The sequence below is a fragment of the Aristolochia californica genome, unplaced genomic scaffold (genome assembly GCF_029961685.1).
Source record: "Aristolochia californica isolate CCGP_79_NKW_82.1479 unplaced genomic scaffold, dmAriCali1.0.hap1 SCAF_6, whole genome shotgun sequence".
In the NCBI taxonomy this organism is placed as follows: domain Eukaryota; kingdom Viridiplantae; phylum Streptophyta; class Magnoliopsida; order Piperales; family Aristolochiaceae; genus Aristolochia; species Aristolochia californica.
Window position 1 is genome coordinate 38,248,092 of NW_027182257.1, and position 18,367 is coordinate 38,266,458.

General features: G+C 36.6%; 1 protein-coding gene across 1 annotated transcript; it reads right to left on the reverse strand.

Annotated features, from left to right (window-relative positions):
• Positions 1 to 14,226: 14,226 nt before the first annotated feature.
• On the reverse strand, positions 14,227 to 16,022 carry LOC137934562 (thiocyanate methyltransferase 1-like). The gene is made up of 8 exons (XM_068778982.1): positions 15,890 to 16,022; positions 15,628 to 15,758; positions 15,456 to 15,542; positions 15,056 to 15,156; positions 14,876 to 14,975; positions 14,716 to 14,762; positions 14,537 to 14,615; positions 14,227 to 14,440 (listed from the first exon to the last, which is right to left on the reverse strand). The coding sequence occupies exons 1-8, from the start codon at positions 15,978 to 15,980 to the stop codon at positions 14,399 to 14,401; spliced, it is 678 nt and encodes a 225-aa protein (XP_068635083.1). The 5' UTR covers positions 15,981 to 16,022; the 3' UTR covers positions 14,227 to 14,398.
• Positions 16,023 to 18,367: the final 2,345 nt, after the last annotated feature.

An 18,367-nucleotide genomic window follows, 5' to 3' on the forward strand; every position in this document is an offset into this window, starting at 1 on the left:
TTCTTGTTCCAATTCTAGCCATTGGATCACCAATTATTTGTTACAAGGGTGATCAACCATGAACCTATAGTTCTTTAGCTCCTTTGGAGCTTCTTCTTGGTTATCTGTGTTTAGTGGATTATCATCCAGATTTTCCTCTTGAAGTTGCAAACCCTTTGATGATTCAAGAGAGACTTCCTCTTCACCATAAAAAATTGGAATTGGTGCTGCATTAGGTCATACCAACGAGCCCTAATCACTCCCCACCTTCTCCTCTCTCAAGATCATAGATGATGGAGTCTTGAAAATAACATGGTATCATAATAGGTTATTTTAGTACTCCAAGGTGTAAGATTCAGTTCGAAGAGCTGAAATCATCTTCTTCGGTTTGTGGCTGAATTACCTTAGAAAGCTCAGTTTTTTTTTTCCAGGTTTGATCCTTGATGTTTTATATATATTAATGTTAAATACATGCCAGATCTTCTTCTTCCAAAATTTATGATTTTTTCATGATATTTATGAGGAAAAGTTGAAGTCTAGTGTTTAGTAGAGAAGTCTATGTGAATTCCAGAATTTTGTACGAATTTTACAGAGATTCATCAGTTTTTTGAAACCTCTTTCGATCTCAGGAAAGTTTCAGGAAGTTATTATCTTTGGAAAGTCTAATTTGGGAAAATAGTGTTAATGTAGGAAAGTGTATTTTTTTGAAAGTTTCCTGGTTTGTTTTTGCAGAATCAGGAAAGAATTTCAGCCAGAATTTCATTGGGATTTGGATCGGAAACTTTTCTCATATAGACTTGATCAATTAAGAAACAAATCTTGTGGTTAAAGTCACAATTTCTGGCTTTTCATTGGTGTTTTTTTGGTGCTGGAAATCAATCCTTCAGACATCTATCCTAGCAGCAACCATATGAAATATTTGTGGCTTCATTAATTTGCATTCAACAACATATATTACTTTTATTAAACACCTATTACAGAAGCTCTTATATTTTCTCTATGGAAGTATATTACGGTAATTGAAGACTACTGTAAGTAGTTGTTTTAATTTTTTTTGAGACATGCTTCTGGTGTCTATAACAGCAGCAATATATTCATCTCCTCTTGATATTTGATATTGCACAAGGAGTTCAAACTTAAATATCTTTTAAGGCTCATACATGGCTGGTGAGCTAAATACTACAACGTTTGGAAAAACAAATTTGCTTAAAATCACTACTATTCCTTTAAAAGGAGTGTCTAATTATTTAAGGTGGCCTCAATTAGTGAAAAGGTTCCTCATTATGCATGATACGTTGAGTCACTTAAGTAAGCTTCCTCCGGTGGATGAAGAAGATAGTAAGTACATGAAATGGCTTAAAGAAGATACACAAGTTCTCAGTTGGATGATCAACGGTATCTAAGAAAATGTCACCAATAATGTTGTCCATCTCGAGACCGCTAAACAAGTATGGGATACTTTTGCCAAATTATACTCTAGTGCTAATAGTCTACAAAAATTGTACTATGTTTTCCAAACAATGTATAATACTAAACATGGGGAGAATGTACATCATTATCTTGCTTGGTTTCAAAGACTTATTCAAGAGTGGAAGATTGCTTAGCTTTATTCTATAGATATTGTGGTCTAAGAGAAACAAAGAGAAGCATTAACAACCACTATTTGCCTTGCAAATATCAAGCCTTATTTGGAAGTAGCTAAGTCTTAGATTCTTATCTCCACTACTCTTCCTTCCTTTGATGATATATCGGCTACTTTGATATGTATCTCGGACCCACCCTATACCACACACTTCGATGTTTCTTTAGCTATGTACTCTAGCAATAGAGGTCGTGGTTCAGAAAATAGAGGTCAAGGCAGAAATAATACAAGTGGTTGTGGCAGAGGAGGTAGGTTTGGTCAAAATTCTTCCTGACCTGATGATGGTCAGGGTTGTACTCATTGTGGAAGAAAAAATCACACTGTGGAAACATGCTAGAAAATTCATGGTGCACCCGACTAGGTTACAACACATCAAGTCTCCACCACTAGTGCTGATAAAGACGAGGCCAAAGTGTTATGGTCCTGGGTTAAGTACCTATGTCTTCCGCTCCTAACAGGCCGATCTTTTGGGTAGTATTGGCTAGGTGCTTAACATTTGGTATCAGAGCTAGCGCTCGGTCGTGAGTTTGAATCCCGACAACGACGCAGAGGCTTGATTTAAATACTGGTAGGTCGCGCTGCTGTTGCGATGCTGCGGTTGGGCCAGTACTGCTGCGTTGCGCACAAAGACTGGATTAAAATACTGGTAGGTCGCACCACTGTTGCGATGCTGCGGCTGGGCCAGTGTCGTTGCGTCGCCGTGGTCGTCGGCTCGTGAAGGTGAGGTGTGATGTTATGGTCCTGGGTTAAGTACCTATGTCTTCCGCTCCTAACAGGCTGGTCTTTTGGGTAGTATTGGCTAGGTGCTTAACATTTACTGTTATGGTCCTGGGGTTAAGTACCTATGTCTTCCGCTCCTAACAGGCCGGTCTTTTGGGTAGTATTAGCTAGGTACTTAACATTTAGTATCAAAGCAAGCGCTGCGTCCCGATTTCGAATCCTGGCGCCCCCAAAATGGATGCGGGTGGTCACGCGCCTGGACTGACCCGGGTTCGACCCGCCTCCGGTTGCTCTGTTGTGGTAACCTCCGCGGTCGTCGGCTCGGGGAAGGGCGGGGTACTGTTATGGTCTTGGGGTTAAGTACCTATGTCTTCCGCTCCTAACAGGCCGGTCTTTTGGGTAGTATTGGCTAGGTACTTAACACAAAGCCGAGCAAAGCAAAAGCAAGAAGACTATCTCTGAGGAGGATTTTGACTTCCTTATGAAAATAAAGACCATGATGTTATCTCCTAAGGCCTCTTCATCTACTGTGACCAGCACTATAACAGGTATGGTTTTAGCTACATCACCTTCCCCATCCTAAATTATTGATTCTAGAGCCTCCGAGCACCTAACAGGTAATTGTAAAATTTTGAGTTCCATCTCTCCTTGTTTGACGGACAAGTTTGTCTCTATAGCCAATGGGTCCCAAACCAAGGTACATGGGATGTGATCCACTTTTTCCACACCAACAATTCCTTTAGAAGATGTCTTATTTGTTCCATAGTTTCCATTAAATCTTTTATTTGTCAATCAATTAACCAAAAAGTTAATCTGCTCCATTACCTTCTCCCCTACATCTTGTGTTTTTTAGGATCTGTAGACAAAACAGGTGATTGGTGGGGCCATGAACAAGGGGGGCTCTACTATCTCGATCGACCAACCATTACTACCACATCCAGATCACAACAGAAGGTAATTCAATGGCACTATAGACTCGGCCATCCGTCTCTATAGCTCTAGTTTGAATTGTTAAGTTTGTCATATGAGTATACACCATAGGAGTACTTATTCCCCTCGTAGAGAACCTAAAGGTGTTGTTCCTTTTTCATTAGTCCACTTTGACGTGTGGGGACCATTAAATGTTTCAAATATTCTCAGTTTAAGTATTTCTTTATTTTTGTTGATGATTTCTCAAGAGTTACATTGTTATTTTTTCTTTAGGACATATCAAAGGTCTTACCTATATTTAAATCCTTTTGTGTCATGGTTTCTACTCAGTTTCATACCACTATAAAAAATTTTAGCTCAGATAATGCCAAAGAATACAAGTCAAGCGATATTGATTTTTTTTATGTTAATAATAGAATTATTCACCAAACATTGTGTGCCTATACTCCCCAGTAGATTGGTGTGGCTGAAAGAAAGAATCACCATCTACTTGAGGTTGCATGGGCCCTTTTGTACCATATGCATGTGCCTCACTTCTATTGGCCACACGTTGTCCTTACGACCTGTTTTCTTATCAACATATTACTATCTTCAGTTCTTAACGGTGCCACTTCTTATTCATATCTTTTTCCTAGTGATAATATGTTTTCTCTTTCGATGCGTTTCTTTGGTTCTACCAAATTGGAATCGAGAGCATGAAATTTATCTTTTTAAGGTACTCTCGTACTCAAAAGGGATATGTATGTTACAACATTTCTCTTAAAAAAATATTGGTGTCCAAAACTGTGACATTCCTTGAAGACCAACCATTTTATTGCCCTACAGGTGCTTCCCACCGGGTTCTCAACCGCTATTGAGTTCCCAAAACCTATTGTGTCGATTGATGGCTTCCCTTCTCCTGGCCACAATGATGTTTCTCCTGAGACCATGGTCGACACCTCACTTATGCCATTTGCAGATCTTCTTGACTTATATTCCTCCCCTTCTCGTGTGCTTGGTCCTCCTTTTGATACTCATCCAATTGCTCTCTGCAAAAAGCCTCGATTGCACATGACCGTCTACTTCTCACCCCATATCTCACTTTGTATCTACACACTGCCTCTCACCATCTTGTTGTCAGTATCTTGCTTCTATTTCCTCTACTTCTATTCCCCACTCTTATCAGGAGGCCCTCCAGTATCTAGATTGGAAAGCGGCTATAAATGAAGTAATGGCAGCTCTTTATAAAAATAAGACTTGGCAATTGGTTCCACTTCCCTCTAATAAACAAATAATAGGTTTTTACTGTGAAGTATCATCCATATGGTTATGTGGCCCACCTTAAAGCCCGACTAGTGGCTAAAGGTTACACTCAGTACTACAAAGTTGATTATGAAGAGACATTATCACCTATCGTCAAGCTTAATTAGGTGCGATGTTGGCTCTCTCTTGTTGCGAACTCTCATTGGTCTGTTTTTCAGGTCGATCTTCCCCAATGGTGATATTAAGGAGAAGATATATATGAAACAACTACCTAGTTAATAAAAAAACTAAAAACGGAAGCGAAGATACATACCTCCTGACATCGCAGTCAAATTCTAAGAATTTCCAAAAATTTGTCTAGTCCATCCAAAGTGCAATTGATGGAGTCACATACTTCTTTGTTAGACCTATTTTCTATAAAAAAAAAAAAAGGAGAAGATGAAACTGATAGGTAGTTACAACTGTCCTACTATTCCTACTATGGGAAATTACCTAATAGGGTCAAGTAAAAAGAAGAAGTTTTAAACACTTTCCTCTTCTCCATTTCCCTATATGTGTGATTTAAAAGGAGAAAAAAATCAATCCAACTTGATTAGATTTTACACCATTCGTAATTATAGTTAAACCGTAATACCGGCTAACCCGACCTATTATCTCATCTTCTCCAAACTTTTGCATATACGAACTTTGAAAAAATACCAAATCCAATTAAAAAAAATTTGATTGATTATGATTAGATTATGGACATTCCCTATCAAACAAGATAGTGCTATAAACAATATTTGTTAGGAATCAAAAGTCTATTTTGGTGGTTAGGGAAGTCCAAGTTGGAGACTAAAGTAGGGACAAGTTGATCTTGACGTCAATCTTCTTGGACTTTGTGCAGCTTGCCCATACATACATTAAGACGAGTATATAGACATAATATGAGTCCAAGGTCAAGATATTGGGATCGGATGCATGGCCTAAACACTTAATTTTTTTATTTTTCAATGACATTTCATTCTTATTTAATCATCAAATTTGAATCAAACCTTAATTTATTCTTATTTTATATCTAATTTCATATCTCACGCATTCATAATTGATATTTCTTTAATTTTTAATGATATTATTTTCATATAATGAAGTAAATAATATATTTGAAAACTGCATGTCTTTCCTAAGGAAGAAAGAGTTGGGTCCAACTAACTAAGATTGATTGGATCTAATATTATTAGGTGTTGGTCTTGAGATCCCTACTATGTGGATTTTGATAACAAAGAATAGTTACATAACTAATTGTTTAAATTTAGTAAGATTAAATAGTAAATAATAAAATTAGTAATATAATCGTTTGACCAACCAACAAGTGAGTGTCTAAATGACCTATGTAAAATGCTTGGAAGACAATTGAAGACAGAAGCACTATGTGAAAAAAAATGTCCTAGTAGGAAATATCCAGACGATTAGCTCTAAAAAAAAAAATGAAAAGTTCTTGGGAAGAAACCATCCAGGTTAGTGTCTAAAAACCAAAAGACTATTCAATGCACCAAATGATGTAGGGGTCATCCGTTTAAGCGAGATGAAACCATCTAGTTGAACGATCATGAGAGAGAAAAGTCTTTGTTAGAATCCATGAAGGCTAGAAGAGAAAAAGTAGGAAACAAATATTTGCTACAAGGAACCATGTTTTGTTGGCGAAAAAACACTTACAAAAGACAAATTTTCACCATTAAAAACTATTTAGGCAACTAATTTCGTTGGCCAAATGCTTTCTTGATCTTTGACCAAGTACCATTATCTCAACAAAAATAAAATTCCCCCGATAATAAGTAACTTTTTCAACACGATTTTCAATATATTGGTGGAATATTTAAAAAAATATATTTATTTTTATTAAAATAACCTATAACAAAATATTCTGCCAATTATACTTTAAAATTAATTTTTTAAAAAATAAATTATTTTTCTTGATATTTTTTTGGAGTAAACTATTTGTAGATGAATATTTCAGAATTTTTGGACAACAAAAATTTCTGCCAAGTTAATTATATTTTAAATAAATTATTGTTAAATTTATGAAAAATTTAAATACTTTATTGAATTAATGTAATCAGAGTCCAATTACAATTAAACTACCTTTGTCCCAATTACACCCAAACTCTAACACTTAAAGATAAGTCCTAGAATAATTAAATAACTCAACATAAATAAAAGAATATCATAACTAAAACACCTTTAAACTGAAACTCTTCTGTGAAACCTACTTCCATAATAATTTTGACTTTGTAAGACTTCTTATTGTGTAGGACTCATCATGCCATCATTGTATGAGCCTGAGGCCTTCTCCTTGGTCTATGAGCCTTGAGCCCATCTTCCACATCTCTTAGATGTGTGGGCCTGCCTTCCTTGGTCTTATGGGCTTGGGCCCATCTTCCAAAACACTTGGATATATAGGTCTTCCTTGGTTGCGTGGGCTTAGGCCAACTTCCAACAATTATTAACCATAGAAAATTTCTTTAAGTAAATATTTTTAGATTCTTTTAATTATTCTTACTCATTTTTTTAGATGATCAATTTTATAAAAATATGTTTATTTTTACCTATTTTTACTTAAATTTTCTTTTACTTGAATAATCTTTTAAAGATAATCAACAAAAATAGAAGTGCAATGAAGACCACAAAAATAAATAAAAATTATTTATATAATGAATGTAGATGCATATAGAATATATATAACAAAAGATAGCGTCCAAATATACATTATACAATATAGTGTACAAACAAAAGAATAACAAAAATAAATAGGGTGAGAGGTAGAGAGCCTAGTACAAGTCCAAGGTTCCTTACGAAGAGCAATGGGCCTACTATCAAAAGGTGGACAAAAAACAAGAGGAGAAGAAGGAGAACTTACATCAGAAGGATCCATAGACTACATAGGTGTAGTATCGGTCGATGCTTCAAGAAGTTGTAGAGAGATATCTACATTAATAGGCACAATAGGCTTAGGTGTTGCAGGAACTGAAGAAAAACCCGAAGGAACACCCTTGGAGGAGTAAAAGGATTTATCTTCAAAGAAGGTCACATCCCTGGAGACAAACAATTTACGAAGAGAGGGGGTTATAATAAACGTATCCTTTTTGGAGTGAGAGTAGCCCAAAAAGATATACTTAATAACCCTCGGATCTAACTTACTGTTATGTGGGGATGTGATAGGTACGAAACAAGTATAACCAAATACCTTCAAGGAAAATGAAAATAGGTCCTCACCTGGGAATAATAAGGATTATGGTGACTTAAGTATGGAGTATAGCAGCCTATTAATAAGAAAATAGGTTGTGTGAATGACATGTGGCCAATAAAAGTAGAGCACATTCATATAGTAAAGAAGACCACAAGCTACTTTAAGAAGATGTCAGTTCTTTCTTTTAGCTACACCATTCTGTTGAGGGGTGTAAGCACATGAGGTTTGATGAACAATGTCATTAGTTTGAAAGTTTACTAACACATATTATTTGGCATTATCATAGCGAAGTACTTGTTATTTGTGACTAAATTGATTTGAGACCATGCCATAAAATGATTTAAAAATAGAAAGAATTTCAAATCGATCCTTGAGTAAAAATAGCCACGTCACTCTAGATAAATCATCGACAAATGTAATAAAGCACTTAACTTGAGAAATTTTGGAAATAATCAAGGGTCCCCATGCATCATAATGGACCAAGGAAAAAGGAGCAACACCTTTAGGTTCAGCTCGAGGAAAGTACGTAGTTCTTTGGTGTTTTCACAAATCAAATGGGAAAGAAACTCTAAAGAATTAAACAAGTGCTTGAGTGATCACAATGATTGATGCCCTAATTTGTTGTGCCATTCTTATGCCTCTGCCTGAGATAGAAGTCGCAGTTAAGGGTGGCATCGAGCCGAGCCGAGCCAAGCCCGAACCTGCCTATGTTCAAGCCGAGCTTAATTTAAATATTTCAAACTCGAGCCAAGCCTAGGCTCGAGCCTAAAATTTTTATTGAGCTCGAGCCTAATAATTTTAACCGAGTTCTAGCCGAGCATACATGTCAAATACATGTCAAATAAATTGTATATAAAATTATGCATACATTTTACATAAAATTTGGAATGACCTCTACTTAAAATTGGGCATAAGGGTGGCATCGAATCCAGCTGAGTCCGAACCATGTTCAAGTCGAGCATGATTTAAATATTTTGAAGTCGAGCTTGAGTCGACCCTAGCCTCGAGCCTAATAATTTTAACCGAGTTCGAGCTCGAGGAGCTTGAGCTTAACCTACATTTAATACTCTATATAAAATATATGTCAAATAAATTATATATAAAATTATGCATACATTTTAAAAAAGAAAATGATCGGAGAGATTTAGGATTATATTTCAATAATGGGTTAGAACACGCTAATATTAATATTTTTTACTCTAAATGATGTCTAGCTTATTTTTTAATTTTTGAATCTGGCCATAAATTTACTATGATCTCCTTAGTGCTCCTGGTTGAAAATTTATATTCTAGTTTTTCCTATGATACATATTTCCAAAAAAACCTTAAAACCCTATTACTATTAGTGACTTATTAGAAAATTAAAAGAAATATTTTAAAATTTTCTTAGGAAAGTTAAATGGGTATCTTATTGCCTCTTATAGGGAAATAAATAAAAATTAATAATCAATCTAATACTACACTTATTGATAAATTTTTAATCAAATAAAATATCAAACACAAAATTGCTATGAAAATTGCCTCATGCTAAAAGTATTACAACTTCAATTGTCTAATACTTATTAAAAAAATTCTATACTGTTTTCTAGCTCATCTTGGCAGGAAAATCTTACTTAGAAAATTATATGATTTTTAAATAAGAATTCAATTAGAAAAGTGTTTAAAAAAACATGAGACACTAATAGTCCCTAGAAACTTATCCCCCCCCCCCCCCCCCCCCCCCCCCCCTCTCCCAGTCCCGACTCAGCCCGTTAATGAGCCGGCTGGCGAGCTTTTTAGCCGAACCTCTATTCCGTCGAGCTGGACTCGTTAATTTAGATGAACCGATCCCGGATCTCAAACTCGATTCGAGATCCAGGTATACCGAATCAAACAGAACCATGCTCGAGCCTCTCACAAACAGGCTCGGTTAGAAGCCACCCTTAGTCGCAGTCAATTGAGGCAAATTTAAATAATAGAGACCCATTTAGTGTAAGAGCTATCTTCCTCATCTACGGGTGGATCTGGTTTGGTCAAGTTTCCTAAGAGATCTCTAGTGATAAGGAACCTCTTAACCGATTGAGACCAACTCAAATAGTTTGATAACCCTCTTAAAGGTATAATAGTGATCTTAAGCAAGTCACTTTTACTAGCCATATTCACATAATCCTTAGCCATAAAATGTATCAATTAATCACTAACCAAAGTGTGACAAACAATCTAAGCATGCAAAGTATCAATAGAGAGAGAGAGAGAGAGAGAGAGAGAGAAGGAAGTCAAGTCAAAACTTAACCGGTAATTATCTCCTTCATGCACTTAAACAAAGAGTAAATCACTCCACGTGCTGGCCCATGCCATCTAGAATAAATCTCATAGCTTGCTTAATCATGAAAAAATATCAAAATCAAATCAAATCTCAAAAGATCTTGCTCAAAATTAGATTATATCCAAAGAAGAAAATTTTCCTTCTTGATGATATGCGCGACTTTGTATAAAGATCACAGCCTTTGACTTCTCTTTTTATCTTTAATATTTTAGGTAGGAAATCCTAGAGTATAATCCAACATATAAAGGCTAAAATGTTGCTGAATCCAGCAACTTTCTGTCCAAAATAAATTCTTCGTTGCATCAATTAAGAAGCCATCAATGGAGAAAAAACCAAGAAAGCAGTTATGAACACCAGTCCTCTAAAGATTTCTAAGAATTTAAGCATGGTTTTGATCATAATAACCCACGTTTAAAACAGATAAATAATAAGGTTTGATCCAAAAAATAATTTTCCAAGGATTCAGATAAAGTATAAATCTGCTCCTTTATCGAAGCTTGCATGAGTTTGAAGAAACCAAAATCTAGAAATCTTATGCTAATACATAAGAAAGAACATCACTTAATCTTCATTCAAATAAGATGAATCATGCTCATTCACCGTTCTTCTTTTCGAGATAAAAGATCAATGATCATCTCAATAAAGAAAAATAAAGAAAAACTTATCTTTGAATGTGCATGAGTTGCTCAAGCTTGTTCCTTGCTCAATAAAAAAACTCCATCGAGAAGCTTGATGAAAAAACTGTTTTATCAACAACTTAACCTAGAGATCCTAAACCTATAGCTCTGATACCATGTTGGATTTAGGATCTCATGGTGATTAATGTAAACAACCAGTTTAGGTGAAGAAGAAACTGAAGAGGAAGAAGATGTGAGAAGAGAGAAGAGAAAAGAGAGAAGAAACAAAGCAAGAGAAGGAGAGAGGGACAACCGTTTGGAGAGAGTTTGAGAAAGTGGGAAAAGAGGATTAGGGTTATAAGTGATATACCTAATACTCCCCCTTAACCTCTATTTATAATGGTAAAAATATCACAATTACATCAATATCCTTTACCCTAAGAAGGGTAGGAAAAGGACAAGAAAGAATTTTTACATTAATGCCATTATATGTAAATTACATCTTCCGACAATGATGTTACATTCTTTTAAGATTAATCATATTTTTCAGTTAATTCCCCCACATGGTTTTCTATCTTCTATAGGGACGTCCAGACTAGTTATCTTATTGGATCACATTGTTCCACAAGAAGAAGTACCATATACATCAACACGTGAGACTTCTCTCTCTCCTATTGTAGATCACTCACCTGTGGAGTCTCCAGATATTCGTGAGGTACACTCTCCACCACCTTCTCCTATTATGTATGGACCTCATTATGACACTAGAGCTATTGCCCTTCGTAAAGGACCTTGTTCATGCACCTCTCACCCTATTGCAAATTTTCTATCCTCTCACCGGTTGTCTTTGAATTGTGCTTCTTTTTTAGTTGCAATATCATCATCTATCATATCTTCCACTTATGAAGAAACCTCAAAAGATCAAAGGTGGAAAGTTTCCATGGATGAAGAAATCCAAGCCATGTATAAAAATCATACTTGGCAGTTATCCTCTCTTCCCCCATCTAGGAAGACAGTCGATTGCAAATGGGTGTTTACACTAAAATATAACCTTGGTGGCACAATTGCTAGATACAAGGCGAGACTAGTTGTTAAAGGCTATGCAACAGTCCTACAGTAACGACTACTATGAAAAACTCTCTCCCATGGCCACGTTGAATTCCATATGAGTTTTTATTTCTCTAATGACAAATTTTAAATGGTCTATCTATTAGTTAGATGTCAAAAATGTTTTTTTTTGAATGATGATTTATTGGAGGTTTATATGATTCAACCAACTGGTTATGTGGTTGAGGGGGAGAAAGTATGTCGTCTGAATAAGGCTATTTATGGGTAGAAACAATATCCTCGTGCCTAGTTTGACAAGTTTACAACATTTGTTATTAACCTTTGGTTTACAAGGTATGAAAGTGATCACTCAATATTTAAAAAAAACAACTACAAAATGTACGATTCTTATGGTTGTCTATATTGATGATATTATTATCATTGGAAGTAACAATAGGGAGGTTCAATAAGTGAAGAAAGATTGAATAATGAATTTCAAACAAAAGACCTAGTGTCACTCAAATATTTCCTAGGTATAAAAGTTCTTTAATCCAGTTACAACATAATTTTGTGTGAAAAAGAAGTATATTTTTTATCTATTGGAATACTTAGGTTGATACTGTCAGAGCTAGGTGGTTCCGGTCCACTTGGGTTAGGTTTCGTCCACCCCTGGTCCACTGATGAGTTAGGTACTTAGTTTTTCGCACTTAACAAGCCGGTCTTTTGGGTTGTATTGGCTAGGCGTTTGACATGGTATCAGAGCTGGGCACCAAGTTTGGCGTTCGAATCCCGACGGAAGCAGTAGGGAACGGGAATGGTGGGTGTTAGAGCTAGGTGGTTCTGGTCCACCTGGGTTAGGTTCCGTCCACCCCTGGTCCACTGATGGGTTAGGTACTTGGCTTTCCGCACTTAACAGACCAGTCTGTTGAGTTGTATTGGCTAGGCGTTTGACATGGTATCAGAGCTGGGCACTAAGTTCTGCATTTGAATCCCGATGGAAGCGGTAGGGAACAAAAACAGGAACGGGAACGGTGGGTGTCAGAGCTGGGTGGTTCCGGTCCACCTGGGTTACGTTCCGTCCACCCCTGGTCCACCTAGGTTTGGTACTTTGCTTTCCGCACTTAACAGACCGGTCTTTTGGGTTGTATTGGCTAGGCGTTTGACAGATAAATCTATGGAACCCAATGTTAAGCTTTGTGTTGAATTAGGTGATATGTTGATGTTGGTACATTCTCTTAGTTATCTCATAGTTACAAGACCATATATCTCTTATTCTCTTAGTGTCATCTAGTAAATTTATGCATTAGCCTTGACAGTCTCATTGGATGGCATTGGAAAGGTTTGTCAGGAATTTAAAGAAAAATCAGGTCAAAGATTATTGTATAAGTGTCATGGGCATACCAATATTGAAGGTTTTGCAAATGTAGATTGGTCTGGTTCTCCTGATGATAAAAAAATCACCTTTGGTTATTGTACAAATATGGGAGGAAATTTGGTCACTTGGAGAAGCAAGAAAAATAGTGTTGAGGCAGAATACATGGCCATGACACATGCAATAAGTGAATTATTATAGCTTAAATTATTAATGATTAGGTTCAAAATAATCAAACCCATGCAACTCCATTGCGACTATTAGGCATCAACTTACATTGAGGCCAACCCAGTCTTCCATGAATGAACAAACAATATTGAGATAGTCTGCCATTTTGTTTGAGAAAAATTACAAGTTGGTATCATATCCATGTTGTATATTCCTCAAAAATCAATTGACAAATATTTTCACAAGGAAATTGCAACAAGACCTTTCTCTATCACTTGCTCCAAGGGAATACTCAATGTCTTTGAACCAGCTTGAGTGGAAGTATTAAGAAGCATTAGTGGCATATCTTGTAATTAAGTAGATGAGTAGAACTAGTGATTTTTTAGGGCTTTCAGTCATTTTTCTTTCACTTTGTACTAGGGTTTCTAACCCTCGTCTACAAATAAGAATTAAGAGGGAGAGGCTTGAACCAAACAAGCTCTCCTTGTTTGTGAAACCCTGAGGACTCGAGCTCTCACTAAGTCTAGTCTTCTCCTCTGTTCTCCTCTTCTCCTCCTGCCCTCTTATTCTTGCCTCTTTTAAACATGAAACTTAGAATCTAACCAAGTTTGAATTTTGACTCCAAATATGAAACCTAACAAATGGGTTACAGTATGCTCGATCTAATTATTTTAGATATCATAAGATTAATTTAAACATGAGTTTTAAAATTGTTTATGGAAATACATTCACAACTTTGAGTGGAATCCCAGAATAAGGAAAGTTCGATAAGAAGGCAATAGAAGACATATTTTATATGATTAATTAATGTGTGCATAAAATATTTGGTATAAACACAGTGATATGAAATGATGTGAATCAATTCACTATTTATCGATTTTGTTCATTAACAAGCTATGTCGGTAGTAGTTCATCACTGAAATTTTCTGAGTCGAGAGAGAGGAAATAATGTTGCTGATTTGAACCTTTAGATTCAATGCAGGAACCAGACACAGAAGCTTCTTTTATTCCATTGAAACAACTGGTAAACACTTACATCCAAATTGTAAACTCGAATAAAGAGAAGAGAAGCAGGGGTGGAAAGAGGCAAAGTAGGTAGTTTGTAAACAAGATGAGTTGAAATGACAGAGATAAGTTCCTTCAATGGGTACTACTTCCCGGACCTCTTCCATCGTCCAAGCTTTTCTAGTCCCTGCGGAAAGAAAATGGAGAAATCGGAATCAAAGTCATTGTGACAGAGATAAATGGAGAAACTGTTGAATCTAAAAACCAAGTAGCAAGGACATACCTTGCGGGTTTCAATGGAGTGTTCATTATCTTCGATCAAAGTTGCCTCAAAGCCCAGTGGATGCAACACCTGCTCGTAACTGCCAAGGAATCAACCAGACTCGCAGATGAGGAATTTGTATTAAGCAGAGAATTTTAAAATATGAACTTTGAATTAGATAAAAGGGTCAAGGGAATTACAGAGCAACGGAAACACCATAGGGAGGTCCCCCAACGTGGTTACTAATCTGTCATACGAAACACAAATGTTAAATTTCGCCATTGCTGATAGAAAAGCAGATTAGAATTGATGCAATTTATAAGAGGCGAGAGAGAAAAAAATGAACGGGGAAGTATTGACCGGAGAGATCAAGGTGATAAGCTCCCCATCGGGTTTCAGAAGCTCTGCAACTTTGCTGCCCCAAGCGGGCCTCAAACTTGGGTCAACCGCGGCGAAGAACCTAGAGAACAGAAGAGGATAAGTAACTGAAGACGAGACAAGGACAAATTTTAGTGTTATAGTCCGGGAATGAGTACTCACGTATAATCGAATATGAGATCGAATTGTTCAGCTGGTTTCCAGGCGAAGAAATTCTCCAGCAGAAACTCGACGCAATTTGCATTTGGAAGAGAGGCAGATAACTGGATTCCATTCAACTTAAAAGTGTTAAGCAGATGTTTGTTTCAGGAAAGGCTTAGAAAATCAAAACAATATTATCGGAACAAGAATTGCAGGCTGCGGGTTTCAATGGTTCGTTTTCAACTCTCAATCAAACGAACCCAGAAAAGACATCTCCATGTTCGATCAAATTTACGGGTTTCTGGGTTGTTGAAGAGGCAGAAAAACACTAATCTCATGGCTCTTCTTCAAACTGAAAATATCCCCAGCTTAATAAACTGCTTCATAAACACACATGATTTGGCTGTTGATCATCCATTACCTCTTTTGCTCTCTTAATTGCATTTTCCGCGACGTCCAAGCCGACAACAAACCGCTCCGGCGAGGCAATGGCAACCACGTCGTAACCCTGAAACGAATTAGAATAAACTAGTTAGTAGAGGCGACAAAGAGATCTCTGAATCTGTGAAACTCCGAATCGGGGGCAGACTCACACTCCCACAGCCCGGAATGAGGGCTCTCCCCTTGGGAAGGGTTCCAGAGTTGAGAAGATGGACGATTATTGGCTGCGCGTGTCCCACATCCCATGGGGTAATCCCTTGCTCCCAACATCTATCCCATCCATCTGAGCAATCAAAAAATCAAGACTATAAATAAATTCCAGCAAAAGAAACCATAGCAGATCGCAGGCGTTGCAGAGAAACCAAAGGATCGGGAAAAGAGTAGGCATTTCCGAATGGTTTTTAGAGTGTCTACCTGTAGAGTTTCCATCTAACTTCTCTTGGGTGGCCACGATATTGGGGTTCTCACTTGGAGCGTACGAACGCTTTCCAGCTTCTGCTGCCATTTTCGCAAGTTCTTAGTTTTCACTCCTATACACGATCGCCAGAGTCTGAAAACAAGGTTTGGGCTTGTTCATTCGAGGACATCCTTATATAATCACTGCACTGAGGAAACGACAAGCTTCGCCAGCCTTTAATAAAAATTCAGTATGTGCAGACGATAAGCCAAATTAAATATAGGGTGGCTTTCAATTCACAGGTTTGCACTGGCCAACCTGGCTGGTGAAATAATTTTTGAGACCCAATTCAACTTGCAGTCTTGTGTCATCATGGTTTCGTTTTGTTCCCCATCACCGACGCTACCTTATCACTGCATCTTTACATTTTAAACGAAGTGCTTTATTTAAATACTTTTCTTCTCCTCCATAAGAGTTGTGGGGTGACTGTGTTTTCTACTCCCACACTTCGTTTCTAATGGAGATAATCACGATGAAGCCGACAATGACAAAAGATTACAGGGATCTTAATCCGTCGAGTCATGTTTTTTTTTTAGTTCCAAGAAATAAAGAAAGAAAAAAAAAATGGAGAAGAGAAGACGAGTCTTGTTTGGAGGCTAGGGAAATCAATCTGAGCATCATTGAGAGCTTACTCGATACATTTCGCTGTCATGAATTTCAACTACTCCGAATTGACGGCCAAAGTCCAAATCCAAATGAAGTCCTCCAACTTTGACCAGTTCAGTATTTGTCATGTTTTTTAAAAACAAAATCTCCTTAAGAACAGCTAGCCATGTCAGATCTCATCGGAGAGGATGAACGTTATTTAACTAAAGCATCATGAGCATTTTGTCCACCGCTAAGTGCTATCGTGGCTCACGTTGGTTTATTCCACAAGGATCGCCAAAAACTGCCGTGGTTCTCGTTTCAGAGCCAAGAGAGAATTTTATGTTTGATATGGGATGGCCGACAGTGGCGGTCTACGATACATCACTTTCAATTAGTTAGTGGTGGCGGGTTCAACCTGGTTTGGCTCAGTTCGGGTTTTATTGGATTCCGAGTTGAGCTTGTTAATTGGAACGAGACGAACTTGAACATAATCTAGCATGGTTTTATCATTATGGCCCTATTAGTACTATTTCTAAGAAATATTTCTTAGAAATAGTACTAATATTTCTTGGTAAAAATATTTCTAGGGATTATTAGTGCCCCACATTTTCAGAAAACTCATATCTACATGAAAAGTTTTACTTTGAAAATTGAATTATTTTCTTGACAATGTTTTCTCCCATCTTCACTGAAAGACGACATTGTTCTCTCATTGATGCGTTGTATTACTTATATCTGTTGTTCTCTCATTGACGCATTGCACTGTTTCTATGTTGTTCTTGACGAGTGGGAGGCTCACAGTCTCAACCTTTTCAGGTTTATCCATTGCAAAGACAACAACAAGTTTCTCCACCACTTCGAGAGCAAGATATCCATCTTCGCTTATCTTCTTCTTCTTTAGATTTAAAAATTGTCTTTGCTAGTTGTTCAATATCTATTGGAGCTAGTACAATGTTTGGATTCAATGTTAACCAATTCATACAAATTATAATAATTGTTGATATCTTTACTTTATGTAATTATTTAATTATTTATTTATTTATCTCAGTATTGCGCATCTTTTTTTCAATTTTCATTGTGGTTTTTGTTTATTATTTTCGTTGAATATGCTAAGGTAGCACTTAAAATGTTTCATTTTTATCAAATTAATTTTATTGATAGATTATTTTACAAAATAACCTTTCATTGAAGATTGTTTTTATTCGATTTCAATATATTTCGTTTACTAGGCAGCCAGATGATTGGCATATTAAGTAGTATTTTAGGTGAGGAGAATGTTAATGTGAGTTTCATGACCGGGGGGGAATAGCCCCAAGAAGCATGCAGTAATGGCTATGGATGTTGATATTTGTTGAAGAGCAGGAGTGGAAAAGTCTTATATGATTTTCACAGTTATAAATCTTATAAAGCCAGAATTAATATGATTGAGTCTAAGAAGAGTCTCATGGCAAGAGATCTCACATAAAAGTCTCAATTAAATGTGTTTTAGTTATATTAGTTTTCTATTTATATTCAATTGTTCTAGGACTTATCTTTTATTGTTTAACCTTGGGTGTAACTGGGATAAGGGTAGTTTAATTGTAATTATCTTCTACTAATTTCCTCTATTATATATAGAGGCTTATGTACTCAAATTACAAGAAGTTAGTGAAGTATAAGTATTCCTCTTTTCCAAAAATTCAACATGGTATCAAAGCGGGTTCTCTGAGTTGACTCAGTCAACCCATAGAGATCCAACATATAAACACAAGAGAGCAAAAGGGAAGAAGACAAGACATGAATTCTAGCTCTTGGAAGAGAGGTGATAAGAAACCAAGGGAAAGAGAAGAGGAAAAGAGAGAGAGGTG

Excerpts from the sequence above, each read along its gene's own strand:
- LOC137934562 (XM_068778982.1), bottom strand. The coding sequence starts at position 15,980 with ATGGCAGCAGAAGCTGGAAAGCGTTCGTACGCTCCAAGTGAGAACCCC. Across the intron at positions 14,976-15,055 it reads GATCTCATATTCGATTATAC|GTTCTTCGCCGCGGTTGACC; the intron begins GTGAGTACTCAT and ends TCTGTTCTCTAG. Across the intron at positions 14,763-14,875 it reads TTATCACCTTGATCTCTCCG|ATTAGTAACCACGTTGGGGG; the intron begins GTCAATACTTCC and ends TTCGTATGACAG.